This window comes from Brienomyrus brachyistius, chromosome 3, assembly GCF_023856365.1.
Source record: "Brienomyrus brachyistius isolate T26 chromosome 3, BBRACH_0.4, whole genome shotgun sequence".
Taxonomy (NCBI): Eukaryota; Metazoa; Chordata; class Actinopteri; order Osteoglossiformes; family Mormyridae; genus Brienomyrus; species Brienomyrus brachyistius.
The window spans coordinates 8,407,280-8,425,442 of record NC_064535.1 but is presented as its reverse complement, the minus strand read 5'-3'; the positions used below and the strand labels follow the sequence as shown (position 1 = coordinate 8,425,442).

Here is an 18,163-nt window from a genome sequence, read left to right as displayed (position 1 = left end):
CTCTCTGTCTCTCCCTCTTTCTCTCTCTCTGTCTCTGCACCAGCGGATGCCAGCCAGGGCGCCGATGACGCCTTTGATGACAAGGTGTGCCAGTGCGACATGTCGGTAGTGGACCTGACGCCACCCCTCAAGTCTGTAATCAGGGCTGTCAGGTGAGAGAATGAGGGCGGAGTCTAATTAGGAGTGGGATGTGGCCTGTTGGCTAGTGGGTGTGGCTTAGAAGTGGTTGTGACCAAATCGGGAGTTTCTGTGCCACACAACCACCCCCATCCCCTATACCCCTGATTAACACCACTCACTCTCCACAAAGGGGTAGTGTGTGTCCGACCAAACATCAAATTTCTCAGGTTAGTAGATCCACACACTCAAGGCTGCCTCGACAGCAAAACATTTGATATTTTGCATTTTTTATTTGGAACAGATTGCGTATACAAAACTTTGCTGCTGATAATGGATTTTAATACACAATATCACGGTAACGAAAAATATTATTGTAATGAAAGCCCCATTCATGAAATCAGATGTATTTTTGCCTATATCTAATACAAACACTTGCTTGATCTGTAATATGTATATTTAATCTATGACTTCTAAGCGGCTGTTCTCCAAGTTGCATTTCAGCTGGCCACATTTTAGTTGGTACTGCCCTCTAATGGTCAGATTGGTGAGCTGCAGCTTAATGTTATTTAGAAGCCAGGCAGTAATATCTGTTTCCAGTTTATTTTCAAGTATTCTGTCATAATGTTAATATGTTGATTGTGTTGCGGCCAGCACTTTTCCCCTGATTGGCTTAAACAGATGCATGTGTAACTTTATTTTATACTCTCGTAAACTTAACACGTAACCAGCTGGATAGCTAATGCTTCGTTGCTCGAATGCGAAACAGCAGCCTTCTAGGCCTTAAGTTTTGCCCCCAAAATCCCCCATTTAGGAGCTTTACCTGTTCATCCCTGCAGGATCATGAAGTTTCATGTGGCGAAGAAGAAGTTCAAGGAGACGCTGCGTCCGTACGACGTGAAGGACGTGATCGAGCAGTACTCCGCGGGACACCTCGACATGCTCTGTCGCATCAAGAGCCTGCAGACACGGTGAGGTGCGCGGCGAGCGTGCGGCAGATATGCGGCCAAGGGTGATCTCAACTTTGTTTATGGTGGCTCCTTCCCAAAGGAGTTCAAGACGTTGAGGATTTGCATGACAGAGACACTGACACACTGCACAGGAAACACACGTGCTGATGTGATTTAAAGGAGATGAGCAGTAATCTTGTTTGGAAAGAGGTCAAGGGCCCAACACCCAACAAAGTTGTATTTCTAGATCCAGGGTTGGCTCTAACTTTTCAGGGGCCTTAGAGAAACCTTTACTTGGCATATCTGGGAAATGGAGGCCAAAGCAACAAAGTCTTTTTCGAGTTTGAATGAATATCAATAGCAATTAATTAATACTGCGGAGAAATTGGACACGGCGCTTTTACAGAAGGGCAGCCAACACGCAGCAGTTGGAGGAAATGCAGCTGGTACGATACTGAGACTCGCGCCGCAGAATCAGCCATGTGTGGAAATCCCGACGTCAAATGGTCCCTGGATCAAGGCGCAGACATACTTGGCGGGAATATCGCCAGTATCTTAGGCATCTTTCCAGGTTCCTGGAATAATAGTTCCTAAGTAACCAACTGTTATAAAAATTAACTGACGTGGCATTGATCTGGCCCTGTGAGTGTCACTTCTGCCCGTCACTGACTTGTCTGTGCATCTGTGTGCTCACTGACTGCTACATATACCAGCAACAGACCATATAAAACCCAGTCCTTGCGACTAATCTGTACATATGCCCTCTCCCATGCAGGCTGGACATCATTGTAGGTCCGGAGCAGACCCTGGGAAGCAAAGCCAAGACCTTTTCCTCCCCTTCCTTGCACTTGTACTACAACCAGCACAGGAGGAAGTCCTCTGCACTGGGGTCAGCCCCGCCCCCAAGCCTAGCCCAAGCCCTGCCCACTCCACTTTACTTAAAGAGAGGGCAGGGTCAGTGGTCTTACAACCATATGCGCCCAGGGGTCAACAGCTCTGTAGAATGGTGATTAGTGATGGTGAATAAGAGGCTTTGAAACCCTAGTGAGTGGGATGATTGTTTGGTCAGTCACTGTCTGGTTTAAACCACTTTGCACTGTTTACTATATTGCTCCACATTGAGGGTACCAGACAGTAGCAATCCCACCTACTGTGGGATATGAAGACCTCATTTCTCCCATTACTACCCAGAATCCATCTAGAAACCTTTCCCTGTAAAACACAAGTGCAACGTTCATCTGCGTCATTTTGAAAATCCCACTGCCAGAGTGGCTAATCTCTACAGTCTTTTAGAGACACTTTTGAGCTCAATGGAGCTTTAACTAAAAGATGGCTTGAGGTCTTGGGCTATTGACTCCTGGAGGGCTTTGATTAGCTTGTAAATGTGATCCGGAGCATTAAAAACATTTGAGGCTCGTTCAAACAGTCTCTTCCTGTTTTGACAAAGTGCTCCTTCTCTGATCTTACTAAGACTGTGGTGTCTGATTCTCCTGCATGGGTTTTTTTTGGGACTTCTAGCATGTAGATTGTTGTTGTCTTTAACTGTATGATCCCTTTCTGACTCCAGTTTTCCCTAATTTTCTGCATATCTTGAAATGAATAACCTCCTTTCTTAACCATGCTGGATTTGAACAATGGTACTATCAGACACTTCTATTTTACTCCATGAGCATTTGTTAAGTAAAGTTTATTATACGTTCACTTTAATAAAAGATAAAGAGTTGGCAGAACTTGTAGGCATTGTAAATGTGATAAGTATTGCTGGAGTTTAAATCCAACAGTCTGCACATGTCTACCCTGTTTTCTCTTATAAATCTCTTCTGGAATGACATGCAGTGTACAGTTCTGTGTGCTCACTCTGGTGTGGTCTAACTTCCCTGGTTTCTGGGCTAGTCTTGACCATGGTGTACTTTTTCCTGTCGCTCTGTGGGGGTGGAGGTGGGCCTGTAACAGTGACATCTTGGATGGACGACTGATCTCACCCCCCTCCCCGACACCCCCCACCTTCTCATCCTCGTGTCTGACAGCCATCGCCATGTGTGTGTTCCAGGGTGGATCAGATTCTAGGGAAGGGCCACATCCAGGCAGACAAGCGGAGCAGGGAGAAGGTCCACTCGGAGAGCGACGCCTTCGATCACATGAGCATGCTGGGCCGCGTCTGTAAGGTGGAGCGGCAGGTGAGCTGCTGGCCCTTTCTCCTCCTCAGCTTTGGGTTCCTTTTTCAGGCCACAACCCCCAAAATAACAGACCGGTTGCTGTTACAGTTACAATGGAATTTCTCCGGAGGTCATGCCAACCGTTTTCGGAACCCCTGTATTAGATAAACCCCCCCAGGCAGGACTGCCGTAATGCACAGCCTGAGCCAATGGTATAGGTTTAATTTGAACAATGCAAGGGATTAAATCAGCCCCAAACCGCCACCCCCTTAAACAAACAATATTGGTCCCAACACCATCCACACCTAAATCCATGCCCTTAGCCTGAAGTCCAGGGCCTCCATTAATCTCGTTTAATAAAATTTTAAACCCCTCACCCCGAGTCAGCAACTTTTACCATCACAACTTGTCCTACAGCTACGGGGGAGGGGGGGGGGGGTCTGACTTATGATTCCTGCATGATTTCATGTGTTAAATCTGCTTTAATACGTGTCAGTGAAGCACTGGCAGGTCAAAGGAGCATTTTAAAGCTAATTGAGCCATGGATTGTAGATGTGAGGAAGAACGGGGAAGAAAAGCGATTTAAGTGTCTTCGAATGGACATTTTTTTCAGCAAAAACAAGCACCCCATGACACTCAGACTGCTTCAGAATCTTTGCACGACCATGACAATTAATGCAGCTTAATGTAGCGACCTCCTTAGCCAATGGACCTCAATCCAGCAGAGCATCTGTGGGATGAGATGGAACTAGCTCTTTGGAGTAGAGATCAAATAGCAGTCAGCTTATTGTAGTTAACAGGAGTCAGCATTCCTTTGAAATGCTTTAAAAACCTTGTCGAGTACAGTTCCTAAGGCATTGTTCTGAGTGTAAAAGGATTAAGGTGTTCCTATTGCATTACACAATCATTGTAAACCACTTAAATAGTAAATAGTCATCTTACTTTTTAACATACTTTATGATAATGAGCATACATTCTACCTTGTGTTTTTCTTTTCCTTTATGAACCTCATTAACATCACATGCCTGATTGGTCTCCAGGTCCAGTCCATTGAAAGCAAGCTGGACTCCCTGCTGGACATATACCGGCAGGTTCTCCGCAAGGGTTCCTCCTCGGGGCTGCCCCTGTTCCACCTCGAGCAGACGTCTGACTACCAGAGCTCCACCCTCAGCAAGGACACCTCTTGCTCCACCAGCACCAGTGTGCCCCGGGGGCTGCAGCTGGTTCTGCCCAAGAACGAGCTCTGCCTTAACCTCAGCACCTCCCCATGTGGAGCTCTCAGCTCCTCCTCCTTCAGCCCCTCTCCCCTGCCTCCCGAGAGCAGCACCACCAGCTCTCCTACACCTGTCCTTTCGCCCAACAGCCTCGCTACGACTCCATTCTCCGACCTGCCCAAGCCTCGCCCTCACCACCCTTCCACCCCGTCCACTCTCCAGCTGCCTCCTCCCAATGCTCTCACCCCCCACAGCTCATGCGCAGTGGACCCCACAGACGCAGAGAGCGACCATGGCGGGTTGCAGCTGAGGAACAAGCCTAGTGCCAAGGAGGATGGGTCCTGGAGGAGGCATACCAGCCTGGAGATGGGGCCCCTGGTTGCGTTGTCCCCTGGCCCTGCGGACCGCAGCCTGGGAAAGTCTCTTTCGGTCCAGAACTTCCTAGGTGTGGATGTAGAATGCTGCTCCAAACCCTCCTCATCCTACAGCAACAGAGACTTCAATATCAGTCTCCACAGCAGCCAGGGTCTGCCCACCAGCGAGTGGGAGAAGGTGGAGCTGATCATCAGCGACCAGGACATGAACATGCTAGCGGAGAGCTCGGACTTCCTGGCACAGAGGACCACGGATTCCGCCTCCCCATCTGGACCACTGGGGGTCACAAAAGCACCTTCGGCTCTGGGCCTGGCTGTCGACACCCAGAGCATTTCCCACGTGCGGCTAAAATAGCGTCACCATAGCAGTTTGCATTTTTAATGCCGGGGGGTGCTTTTCTCTTTCCATTTTGCTCCGAGATAGTTTAAAAATCCCTGTAATTCATTTGTTGACCACCCACCACTGCATGGACTAATCCTTCCTCTAGGGGGCAACGAAGGGACAGACCCAAGACACCTGACAGGAGCTGTGGCGTCAGCCCTGCATGAGCACTGCATGTTTACAGCTCGGTGGCGCATTGCATTACTTACCAGCCTGTTCAGCTTGTTTCCTGACACTGGGTTCCTAGCTTTGCATGAGTCTTAGGAATGACGTATGCATCAGGGGCGGGTCAGGCGTCGACTGTGGAAACTAGGCTGTGAGACACTGCTTATCTGCTTTTCACCACCAGGGGGAGCTAAGGCTCCTTCCAATTTGCCCCCCCCCCCCCCCCCCCCCCACAGCTTAATTAAGTTCTAATTAAGTTCTTAATTATGTCTTAATGCTGGAAAAGAGTAGAAGGAAAGGTAGCCCAGCAGGATGGTGCAGGGGCATATACAGGGGTGGGGTCACAGAGGTACCAGCCCCAGATGAAAGCTGATTGGCCCCCTGAGTGACCGCTCCCCTGTCACTCAATGATTCAAAACATATAATATAATGGCTAATGTTCAGGTTGGCCCCTCTTCAGATTGGCTCCCACCCTAAAAAATCCCAGAATTGCCCCAGGGATGGTGTTATACAGAGGGCCAGAAAATGTCTTCAGTGGCATGTCTCCTCTATTCTAGATCCAGTAGAAGTGAGCACCAGGAGGGTTACTGTCACATTTAATTCGAAATTTCTTCTTGGTCTGGAATGGCCCATCAGTCACATGAGTTGTCAGCTGTCGTCCACTCTGCGGGTTTCATCGACTGACATGGCAGACATAGAGTGCAATTTGCTGGATTCCCAGGGCAGAACCACAGTAGGTGTCGCCACTAGACGGAAGAAGGAAATAAACACGGCTCCAAGCACTGGCTGATTCTGTGGTCTCTGGGCCTCGCTGACTGGGGAACCTCTGGAGAGGCCCTAACTTATAATTTTGTTGTTGTTTTTTTACCCAAACCAATCCTTTAAATTGCTTGCTCACTCCGGCCATTCTGATATTTTAGGTTATTGATAAATTATAACATGCATTTAAAGATTCGAGCTTTTGCACGACATTTAGGTAAATCTGCGTTATGGGGATTTTGGAGAATATAAGCATAAAATCCATGAGGTGAATGGTGAGGAATGTGGTGGAAATGAAAATCACCTTATGCAGGAAATAGTTGAACACTTCCTGTAGAAAAATAGCCAAAGCGAAGCTATAAGGAAATGAGCCAAGATCACAGGGTGAATTTAAGACCCCCATCCTAGGATTGATTTTCTCTGTGCGGGTCTGTAGACATTTTCCCACAACCCCGAGACGCTCAAGGCCTTTACTACTGGGCAAATGGTTCATACATAAACACTGCTAAGGAGCAGTCGAGTCACAGAACATAACTGGCACCGTTTCACTGGGAAGGGAACGGACCAGAACATCACGGGTAACAGCCTCATTAGTGCCTCCTAGGGATATATCAGGCATCTCTCGTCATTGGCCTGTGGTGAGTGATGTTCCATGTGACTGACCATTGCTTGATAGGTTATTGAAGGAGCACATGTTTCGGTGACCTCAAAATTGTTCGCATGCACAAAGGGTATGGGAGCGATTCAGAAAGTGACCTGCAAGAGACAATTGGAGATGATTAATGACAGCTGAAAATAGTGGAGAACGTGAGAACATGTGAGTATGTGTGATAGAAGGCTGTTGCTTCCAAAAGCACACATCCTGTTGAATGTAGTTTCATTGTTATTCATTTGTTCTCACAGTTCAAATAAAAAAATGGTACCTTAGCTAGAAAAGTCACACTTGTTCCCAAAAAAATCAGCTATAGGGATATAAACGATTGTTTTGTATTATTTATTACATGTTTTTTTGTTAATAACAAAACACTGTAGTCTTAAATGTTTTTTTTTACTGAATGGGGCTCATTTAGATTCCATAATTTACTGCTGACGTATCATTTTTGTATATGACGCATTCTGATATTGGAATATTCGCTGTATGATCACCTAATACGTGTGGGACAGTTCTGCGTGTTGTCAACCCCTCAAAGTGAGAGAGACTGTCGCGGTACCCGGAAGCACAATTACTGATTTGAAGCGACCTACGGGCGAGCGGTCAGTGACCTTAATAATACACCATAGCGGCAGAAAAGTAACGTATATGGCCATATACTCAGCGCAGTCAACTCCAAGGAATAACAATCAGCAGATAGATCATGGAATCCTTTAAAGGAAATATTGCTTTAAAGCTTTGCCTGCCGATTAAAATGATAAAAGTATACAAACTATATACAGTTTATACTTTTTTATTTTCCCGTTTTTGTAGTAAATGCTTGAAGGTGCCTTTCATGTAAAATATTAACAGTATGTTATTTTTTCCACGGCTAGCTTTAAATTTGAATGGGGATAGTTTTGTAGGTTTCTAATGTTATGTATAATTTTAGAAAATCTAAAATCTTCTAAACAATCAACATGTTTTTTTCACACGTACAATAATTTATTTCACAAAATTGGCTTTAATGGCAATGGGGACTTTTTACTTTTTTGTTCAGGCTTAATGTAATTTATTTTAAGGAGGTACGTGCACGTACAAGGTACATTGAGTATGTGATATTGTCATTAATTTTCGCCATGATACTTTAATAAATCGAGAAATTTAAACAATGTGTACATGATGTTATTTCTTAATCTAGCTTCGATTTTCTGTAGGGCTGTTTTAAGTATTTAAGCTAAATATCGTAAATACGGATTTCGTTTTCCGTCGACAAAGACGATATAATTTTGGATGTTGGTTTAGATCCTTGCATTGCATATGCAAATATACTAATCATATATAATTTGGCCGTCACTGTTAACTGGGCGCAAAATGTTCGTTCATTAAAAAGAAGAAACTTTGAGAAGATACCACGCCACGCCTCCTTGGGGGGCTTCCATAAATCAGGATTGATCATTTACCTGAGTTTGTCACTCCAGGATCTGAGTCAACCGTATATTTGAGACGTGCATGCAGAAGGCGTTTAAAACCAAATAGAAAAGCAACTAAAATCTAACTTTAAAAATTATTAAAACTAAAATTTAACTAAACGCAAGCCAAATACAAAAAAGTACATGTCCAGTTCCTCTAAACGGCTTCGCATGTATCAATACAGACAATTAAAGGCGCCTTTACACCGCATGCGCAACTAAAAAGAAAAACAGAGACTTGCAATGTTTAAAAAGGCGTAAATCCCGGGGGGACAGGACCCCACCCCTTCATGGGACCCCACCCCCGAATATTTTATTTTAAACCTGTGTAATTTAAAATAAAGTAATAATATGTACTGAAAGCACTTGTGAAGATTATAAATGCAAAACAATGCATCGTTAAGCTTCGAAAAGCATTCTCAGTAAGCATTACAGTTTTAATGATTGTTCCTTTTCAAGATAATCAAGTATATATTTTATAAATTAGTTTAAAGCTTACCGCCGCTGATTTTGCGTGAGCTCTGCATGTGCTTTCCGATTGTTTTCATCCATTTAACAAAATCACATCGCGGTATTTAATTATTTCAAATATCGTGCAACCGTACTATTTTATGTCATTTTCTAATTCCAGGTCATGCCCTCCAGATCGTCTTTTGTTTTTTTCCATCCGATCGCAATTAAAGTTTGGGTCTCTAAGTTTCTTAATTTGTCCAGGCATAGCGTATATTATTGTTTTTTTTTCCCTTCGTTCATCGTTGTTTTCTAAGGTCGTGACTTTCTTCAATTTCAGAGGCAGGTCATTTGCACAAGCTATATATACACATATATACACATATATATATATGGGTTTTCTCTATATATATTTAATACAAGTAACAACAGTGACATTAATCAGGAGTTTATCAGATTTATTGTTACATATGACATTTCGATTAATACGAACAGCATTTAACATATCGCAAGTACAACGTTTATTTCACGATATGTGACGTAAGTTCCGAATTTTCCCGTTACTACCGTGAGTTGAAGGGGGCGGAGTCGGTAGGACCCTGGTCATGTGACGTAAATGGCGTGCTGGTGCGCGGAGTTAGCTTCGCGCGGGTTTACCAATGCTCTCGTGCCGAAAGGAAAGTAGGCATGTCGGATTGGGAAGAGGACTGCGACGATTCGGCTTTGAAACCTACACCCTTAGTTAAAGCCCAGCATTCAGGATGGCGGTCTCAGAAGACGGAGCAGATTTCCGACTTTAATTTTACGCATAAAAAAGAGTGGGGCCCCTCAGCACAACGGCGGGGACATGATCGGCGAGATCCGCAGCGGCAGAACTGGGGGGGCGGGAGTGGCCATTCGGACACTGAAGGAAAGCAGTTTTCCAGGAGGGAAAACGAATGGAGTCCAAGTGGGCGAGGAGACGCCAGTGGAGGCCGCGGGTTACTGGCGTCGGCGCCGCTGTGCTTTTCTGTGGATAGTTCCGCATTTAGTTCCATTATAGGTAATCAGCTATCGAAATGTCCCCATAAAACCGTCACTTTGCCACGTACTGTTAACGCAAATCGCTGCTCAAAATCGTGATCGCCACGATCACCGCAAACCTTGCTTTGTCTAAATCACACAGGTCGCGGAGGCGCTAAAGTTCGTGAACTTGAGGAGCAGAGTGGAGCGAAGATAAAGGCAAGTCGCAGCATAAAGTGCGATCGGGGAAGCTGCAGATTGTTTTGCATCGGCCGATGCTCCGCCAAAACCGCGTAGACATGCATGTATGTGTGTTTTTTTTCGCCCAGGTCATTCGGGGCCGTTATGAAGGGGAGGTTCAAGTATTTGGCAGCAGGGATGTGCAGCAAAAAGCCAGGGAAATGATCGCAGCTTTGATTTCCCCGGCCGCTGGTGATCCCGGTAGGTAATCGCACGTTTGTGACGCCCCCCCCCCCCCCCCCGTGTTGTGAACATGTCTCATTTGGAATCGGTCCGTTCTCAGGGTCCACAAACGCTGGCACAGAGTCCTGCTGGTCCGCTTCGGCTGTCCAGAACCCGTCAGATTTCGCCCCGCCACCGATAGACTGGATGTCCATCCGCGAAAAACGGCATGAGTATGCGGCCCTGAAGTGGAAGGGTGAGAAGGACATGGCCATCAACACTTCGAAGTTAAACGGCTTGCAACATGCCAGAGTTGGATAGTTCAGGTGCAAAAGGTAAAGCCACGATTTTGTTTCAACCAACCAGTCGGGTATTCAGTGACTGCAACTCTTCATACTCAACTGCCTGGTTGAAACAAAATCTTGGCCTGGATTTTTTACTTTCTGCACCTGCAACAAACCAATACATATAAAACCCTAGCTTTCCTCTTCTCTGTAGCTTGTTTGTTTGTTTACAGTTTCCTCAGAATTTTAACATGGGCATCACAGGTTTTGAAAATCTTGTTTCAGCAAATACTCTTATGTGGGCGTAACATGCCATGGTTCAGTTCGATAATGTTTTCCTGAACATGTTAAATAGTTTTCTTTTTATATATGTTGTCCATGTGCGTGTTGGTCTCTGAGTTTATGTTGAAGGTAAGTAAAATATAATATTGCCGTTTCTCTGTGTATAATTGTCAGGAAATTGGATAAAAAAGTTCATTGTTGTACAACATGGGTTGGCTGGTTATTTTGCTGCTTTACATCCCTAATTAGATTTTTATGAAGATGTCCATTGGATTTTGACGTTTTGTACATTTCAAATGGTCTCAAGCCAGATGTCTCTCTTTTTTTGGGCATTTAAAGCCTTATTGTAACTAAATTTGAATCAATTGTTACATTGGCCAGTTAGTTTGTCCAGATGAACATTTCTGAAACCTGATCCCTTTGTGAATAATTTTTAAAGAATGCTTTGTGCTGTAAATTGTATCGTCCTTGTTCAAAGACGTGACATATGTGGTGCTACAGTGGCTGTAAAGTGTGTCACATTGGCCTTAGAGTGCTCTGCCTGCCTGCCTGCCTGCCTGCCTGCGTGTGTGTGTGTGTGTGTGTGTGTGTGTGTGTGTGTGTGTGTGTGTGTGTGTGTGTGTGTGTGTGTGTGTGTGTGCACGGGCCCGTGCTTTGCAGTGGGCTGGCATTTTGCTCTGGGTATACTCTGGGTTTCACTCTGCTCTCCATGTCTCACCAACTGGTTTCTCGGGTGGATAAGCAGTTACCTACCGAGCATCGGTGGACAATTGGAAAATGATTTGTTCTTTTAATCAAGAGCTTGTATGGAAGGAAATTTGCATGGTATGTCTTTGGCATAAATTTGCCGTCATAAGCCCAGTGTTTGGGGACGCTTCTGTTCTGCTTTCAGATCTCCCTCCACTTAGGAAGGAGTTTTACATCGAGGCGGAGAGTGTGGCTATGCGCAGTGCTGAGGAGGTGCAGGCCTGGAGGTAATGGTGGTGCATCAGCAGTCCAGGGCCCTGGGTTTGAGGAGCCCTTAATGGGAAGTGGAGAAGCTTTGCAGATCTGGTCAGAGAGATTAAGTAGCTTAACGTAATGTGTGTTGAGCAATTTCCATTGGGCTTCACCTACTGAAGGGATTAACATGTCAGACAGACTGAAGCTGGGCACCTGTGCACCCCCCCATCTCTGCCCCCAGCAGTATTTTGCTCTGGTTTATTGCAGGCTGTAGTATTGCCAGTCTGTTGGAAGCGTTAAGTTCTTCTTGTGTCCAGTGGGTGTCATTTTTGCCCTTTATTTTGTAGTATTAGTGTGTATAGACATCTGTCGACTTGCTTTTGGGCCCAGGACCACTGGATGCAAATCAATTTGGGTGTCTCGATAGTTAAATGGAAAAGGGAAAACATTAAGTACAGTTCTGTAATATGCACACGTCATATAAAATAATAAATAGTAAAATAATAGCAAAGTTTAATATATATAATCACAAGACTTTATAATGGAGATTGCATTTATAGTTCACAAAAATAAGGCATGAATTGCATTATGAAATCAAAAGTTGTGCGTAATAGAAAGGGAAGGTTTCTTTTCATGTAAGGAAATGGCAGAGTGCAGGTGCTGTATTTGCTTATTGTAGCTGCCATCGCATATGCATTGCTTTTTGCACCTAGCGCTGCCCGTTGTCCAGCACTTGTTACACTAAGCAATACAGCCACTAACATCCCACTATGTTCAGTGATATAAGCAATTATCAATGACTTCAGTTATGATGTAGTTATTTGTGTTTGCGTTATGCATATATGTTCAGAGCATTTTATATTGATTAACTGATCAGACTCTTTCAGACCGTTCCTCTGGCTAACTTCAGTTTCTTCCTTTTATCAATAGCTGCAGGGTAGGATATTTCAAAGCTGGTTGTTATACAGGTGTTTTGAAAGCTGGTGGTGGTAAACTTTGAGTAGTGGTAACTTTGAGTAGATGACTTGCTTCATTAAACTCTGCTGAATACATCAAGGCTGAGTTTACCACACTGCCCCCTGCAGGAAGGAGAACAACAATATCTTTGTGGATGATTTGAAAGAAGAGGACAGGCGGGTTGTACCCAATCCGGTTTGTACCTTTGAAGAGGCCTTCCAGGCCTATCCTGGTATCATGGAGAACATCGTCCGAGTGGGCTTTCTTAAGCCCACACCTATCCAGGTACCTCATTCATTTTCCAACTGCTTATTCTGCGGAGCGTTTTTCCAGTGTGAAAAGACAGCATATGTGAGATATATCCTTGTCCACATTCAGAGCCTCCTCCCCTCTCAGTACCCAGTACATCAAGCCTTTGAGAGCTCACTCATGCAGTTGTTTCTCAACCGTGAGCCTTGACCATCATTTACATTGTCAAGCAGGACCTGCTTCATTGTTAGACCTATCCACGACTCAGCCATTGCTAAAAAATAATGATGTATTAATCATAAAGAGAATGCAGGTCACTGGTGGAAAAACACTCGGGTGCTTTATTACCTGCACGTTGCAGAGCTCGTGGGAGTTTTACTTGCACAAAAATGTGCTTAGGGCAGAAGGAAGAATGATTGGTTGAGACAACCAATTACATTGTAGAGGAGGAGGGTTCAAGCAGCCAGAAGAGGCAGTACCAAAACATCTGATTGGTTGGTCCCACTTCCTCTGCAATCTGTTACATTTTTGTGTAACCCAAACTCCCATTATTATTGCAGAGCAGCTGCACAGTACAATTTGGCTTTTTGTTTAGGTGAGTACAGTTCAGAAAGTCAGTTACTCGATCTTAAACTCTGCTTGTTGAATCATTCTAGGAAAATCTTATTTCTTCACCGACTGTATTATGTCTCCCCCAGAAAAAACATGCAAAAATGTTAAATTTTTTTCAACAAAAATGTTATGTGTAGCGAAAATATGTTCAATATCAAAACATCAGCATAATTAGTGTAGGAATACTATGTCTACTGTTGTACTGATGCAAATTCTGTACACCCCTCTCCTGTGATGCGTTTTGAAACATTGCCATTGGATCAGTAGAAGCATGTTTCTTTGTGCGGTTCTAAAAACAAAAAAAAATGTGTCCACTAGATGGCAGCAGAGTCCTGCCCTGGGCATTATACGTGCTCAACACTGTATATGGGGTCAAATCAGGTTGCCGGATTTACATAAAACTCCAAGCCCAAGTTATAGTCATCGTTCATGCCAGGAAGCTTAAGATAGTGACATGTTCATACCCTGGCTGCCTGAATGTAGCATGGGCTGAGGAATAGACACTGAATGTAGATCATCCCCGTCTGCCACGGGATCAAGCCGCTTGCTTGGTTTATAGGTTCAACATCCACAAACCGCCGGGATTCGATGAGGCAGCCAAACTGGAATGTTTCTGATGTTCGTTATCATATTACAGTGCCTCAGAGTCATCAAGGGCTGTTACATTCAGACTTGTTTGATGTTGTTTCTATGGTGACAAGCCTGTGCTGTGTTCTAGTCGCAGGCCTGGCCCGTTGTGTTGAAGGGGCTTGACCTGATCGGAATAGCCCAAACCGGCACCGGGAAAACCTTGGCCTACCTCTTGCCTGGATTCATCCACATGGACCAGCAGCCTGTGTAGGGTTTGAGTATCTGTTTTCTGGAAGTGATTTCCCGATTTGGTTTGGGGCAGGCCGGGCCGTAATCTCGAATATGATAGATTCCTTGCGTTGTGTGTTTTAGGCCCAGAGAGCAGCGGGATGGACCTGGCATGTTGGTACTGACCCCAACCCGAGAGCTTGCCCTGCAGATCGAGCAGGAATGCAAGAAATACAGCTACAAAGGCTTCAAGAGGTGCCAGCCCAGCCACGACCCCGTCCGGTCACGCGCCCGCTTCCCACTGCTGTTCCACTCTCTCCTTACTCTGCTGCTCCCCCTTGTTAAGTGTCTGCATTTACGGGGGAGGGGACCGCAAGGCCCAGATCGGCGTGGTAACCCGTGGCGTGGACATCGTCATCGCCACTCCAGGCAGGCTGAATGACCTGCAGATGCACAGTTACCTGAACCTGCGATCCGTCACCTACCTGGTGAGTGGGTGGGGGGTGGGGGGGATTTGGGTAGGCCTCACAAAAAAAGCCAACCCTATGTCTGCTTTTTGCAGGTCTTGGATGAGGCCGATCGTATGCTGGACATGGGTTTTGAGCCACAGATTATGAAGATTATATTGGACATCCGGCCTGACAGACAGACGATCATGACTAGGTCGTTACCATAGCAACTATACTGAAATTATACTGAACTATTTCTGAGCCGTTACCATGGAATACGGAATTATCCCTGACATTCCCTGCACTGTTTATTGTTCTCTCTATTCTTACTGTTTATTAGTGTCTTTTTATTAGTCTTTCTACTGTGTTAATGTGTGTATTCAGCAGCTGTACACCTGCAGTTTTCTTTGACAAAGTTTTTAATCTCGGTCTGCTTATGAAAATGCCTCATAATACCTGCCTACTAGTGTTTTTCGTGTTCTTTTTTGCATCCCCTTGGTTATTTATAAATAGTAACTCTAATTTTCTCCTCTCTTGCCTCCCTGTGGCACTAGTGCCACATGGCCAGCCGGTGTGAGGCGATTGGCTAAGTCCTATCTGAAGGATCCAATGATGGTGTACGTGGGGACGCTGGACTTGGCGGTGAGTGACCTCCTATTGGTGGGGACATGCTGTGCGTTGCTTCCCGAAGCTCCGCCTTCTCACCTGCCCTCCCCACCACCGTCTCTCTGTCTCCAAGGCCGTGAACACCGTACAGCAGTCAGTAATAATCGTCCCGGAGGAGGAGAAAAAGAGTTACCTTTTTGATTTCATCCGTAACCTGGAGCCCGAAGATAAAGCGCTGGTATTCGTAGGGAAAAAGTTAATGTGAGTGTCAGGCCACAAATACATCCTAACAAACAGGATATGAAAACATTATGCCCATGTAATAAAACTAGTCTGTCATTTTAATAGTTGTTTCACTTTCTGATGTGAAGCCCAGTCACCATCATACCAATATCAGTCAACATAAAATTACTCCAGAAACTTTCCTGGAATTTTTGAGGAAAAAAAAACTCAGAATTGACTGTTTATATTCTGCATTGTTTAATGTCTCTACAGAACAATAGGTAATACCCGACTTAAAAGCAGTATACATTTTGCTAAAGCTGACAGGTTTAAGATGGGGACAAATACATTTGAGGTTGTTGAAGCTAGTTGTACGAGATGCAAGCATGTTTTAAATGTTTATAAAAATGAAATCTATCAGTTTGTAGTTTGCTGGCAGCTTTTTCTGTGATTTTACTGGAATTGCTGTGGCTGGAGCCAAGTCATGCTGCCTGTACTGTGTCATGGACCTTCTTCCTTTCTATTTCCAGTGCGGATGACCTGTCCAGTGACCTCTGTCTACACGGCATAAAGGTTCAGTCATTGCATGGAAACAGGGAGCAGTGTGACCGTGAGGATGCGCTGCGGGACTTTAAAGAGGGTAATTTCTTATCGGAACTTTCCCCCATTGGAAGGCGGGCAGTTTTTGTGCAGTGTCTGTTTGCGCCTGTAGGCCATGTGCGGATCCTCGTGGCCACCGACCTGGCCTCCCGGGGCTTGGACGTGCATGACATTACGCACGTCTTCAACTACGACTTTCCACACAACATTGAGGAGTATGTTCACCGCGTTGGTCGTACCGGAAGAGCAGGGTGAGTAGGCACTGTGATGTTATACGCTTACAAAGGCAAAACTTGGCGAATATGCTGACACTGACTCTGAGGAAAAGGGCGTCAGCGTTAGGGCTGGGTTTAAAAAAATTAATTTGCATAATCTGTTATCAATAAAATCTTGGATTTTTTAAATATATGCCTTTAGACATTACAACGTTTTGTCACAAGATAAGTACCTAAGAGGCCTTATTTTGGTCATTAATTTTATCTGCCATTATTTTGTTTCGTCTTTGTATGGCAGCATTGTCCAGTAGGTTTTCCGGGACTCTACATTTCTTAGGATTGAACAGATTCAGTCTAGACCACTGAGTTGTCTCTTGCCTGGTTGCACTTTACTCCCAGGACTGGTGGGGATAAAAACTCCAAAGCATTCTGGGACATGTAGTGTTGTTGCATGGATTCTAACTTGTGGTACTTTCCATTTGACTGGACAGACGGTCCGGGGCGTCCGTGACTTTAGTGACAAGAGGAGACTGGAAGTTGGCCTCCGAACTGATTCACATCCTGGAGCGAGCCGGCCAGGTGGGGGCACTCAAGAGCTTGACAGGGTATTGCATCATGCATAACTCTGGCGTCAACAGTAGTGTTGACGGCTTTATTCTCTCGTTCCTGCGTAGTCGTAAATTTCTGCAGCCATGAGCTGCGGTCGTGCCGCAGCTTAGCGATCTGCTAAGCAGCCTTGTTTGTGACAGGCTGTTCCTGAGGAGCTGCTGCTGATGGCCGAGCGCTACGAGAGGCACGAGAGGGAACGTGAGACGGGTGTGCCCACGGGGCGAGGAGGAAGAGGCGGGAGAAGCAGAGGCAGGGCTGGGGGAGGAGCAAGTAAAATGTGGCACAAGAATAGGGACGATTCCACCTGGAGCTTCTAATCTGTCCAACTTGATTGACAGGTATGCGCACTAAATAATTTCTGGCATTTGGCAGCCTGTTCCACCTAGAAGTTTAATTTGGCCGTATTCAGAAACGCTTCCCGTTGCAGGACATGAGTTGATAACTTAATGCATTTTCTTTTGGTTCATATCAGGTTTCAGTCCTGTACAGAATCTGTGTGCTTATGGGCTCAGATCATTGTGCTGACATCCTCCGCTTCGTGCAGAGACAAGGTCACCTTATTAACGTTCCTGTTTATTTATTTTTTGTTTGACCAGCACAAAAGTTAATGGTCTACAAATGTGTTTAAAAATTGTCCATGATGTGGAATTTAGTTTGAGGGGCTAAATGTGGCGAATATTTTCAGAATTCATAGTTGATGAGGGACCCAAAAATAAATAAATAAAATAAACAATGTTTTATGTATGATTTTTATAGACAGTGCAATAGCTCACTGGGTGGCACAGTGGCCTTATACGTTATACGCTACTACGGTTCTGTGCTCAGTGTGTATGGAGTTTGTACTGAAACCCACACAAACATGAGAGTATGCAAAGTCACTGGGTTCGGTGAACTATAGAGTAGTGTGTGACTGTGGAGGTATGTACTTGTTTGCCCTGCAATGGACTGGCATCAAATCAGCTCCCAGTTCACTGTGACTGTGTGTAAGCAGTTTTTTTTTTTGGCTTCATTTTTCTTTTTTTGATATTCTCAGGCTGCCTATTAAATCAGCCAGCTTGCTTATGGTTCAAAATGTTCTATGAAAAAGCAGGCAGGTCACATTTTTGCTTCCTCCCAGCACACCTGTACCATGAAGTTTTGTGTTGATTGTACTTGATGGTTTGATTTAGGTGTGTTGGGAGGGAGCAAAAATTTGGACTAGAATGAGCACAACTGCAATAAAATGCCTTATAACAACTACTACTACTACTACCATGTGGAATGA

General features: G+C 44.9%; 2 protein-coding genes across 3 annotated transcripts in view; both read left to right on the top strand.

The window, feature by feature from the left end:
• Positions 1–7,920, top strand: part of kcnq5a (potassium voltage-gated channel, KQT-like subfamily, member 5a) — a 75,634-nt gene extending 67,714 nt beyond the window's left edge. The window contains exons 10-13 of the mRNA XM_049009002.1: positions 44–152; positions 957–1,088; positions 3,118–3,244; positions 4,264–7,920. Coding sequence (XP_048864959.1) covers positions 44–152; positions 957–1,088; positions 3,118–3,244; positions 4,264–5,166 — 1,271 coding nt within the window. The 3' untranslated portion in view covers positions 5,167–7,920. The remainder of the gene's footprint in view (positions 1–43; positions 153–956; positions 1,089–3,117; positions 3,245–4,263) is intronic.
• A 1,355-nt stretch (positions 7,921–9,275) lies between these two features.
• Positions 9,276–18,133, top strand: ddx43 (DEAD (Asp-Glu-Ala-Asp) box polypeptide 43). Of its 2 annotated transcripts, XM_049008131.1 has the most exons (17): positions 9,276–9,712; positions 9,836–9,891; positions 10,002–10,113; positions 10,196–10,330; positions 11,533–11,614; positions 12,668–12,824; positions 14,119–14,237; positions 14,343–14,453; positions 14,545–14,686; positions 14,761–14,861; positions 15,202–15,289; positions 15,387–15,514; positions 16,006–16,115; positions 16,188–16,326; positions 16,782–16,869; positions 17,040–17,237; positions 17,372–18,133. In XM_049008131.1, the coding sequence occupies exons 1-16, from the start codon at positions 9,358–9,360 to the stop codon at positions 17,214–17,216; spliced, it is 2,100 nt and encodes a 699-aa protein (XP_048864088.1). In that variant the 5' UTR covers positions 9,276–9,357; the 3' UTR covers positions 17,217–17,237; positions 17,372–18,133. The 2 variants fall into 2 exon arrangements, with proteins under 2 accessions (XP_048864088.1, XP_048864087.1); XM_049008130.1 differs by having other exon boundaries at positions 17,040–18,133.
• The last annotated feature ends 30 nt before the right edge of the window (positions 18,134–18,163 follow it).

Bases quoted from the DNA above. Each gene is read 5' to 3' on its own strand.
- ddx43 (XM_049008131.1), top strand. From the start codon at position 9,358: ATGTCGGATTGGGAAGAGGACTGCGACGATTCGGCTTTGAAACCTACA. The intron at 11,615-12,667 runs GTAATGGTGGTG...TGCCCCCTGCAG, and splicing joins GAGGAGGTGCAGGCCTGGAG to GAAGGAGAACAACAATATCT. The intron at 15,515-16,005 runs GTGAGTGTCAGG...TTCTATTTCCAG, and splicing joins TTCGTAGGGAAAAAGTTAAT to TGCGGATGACCTGTCCAGTG.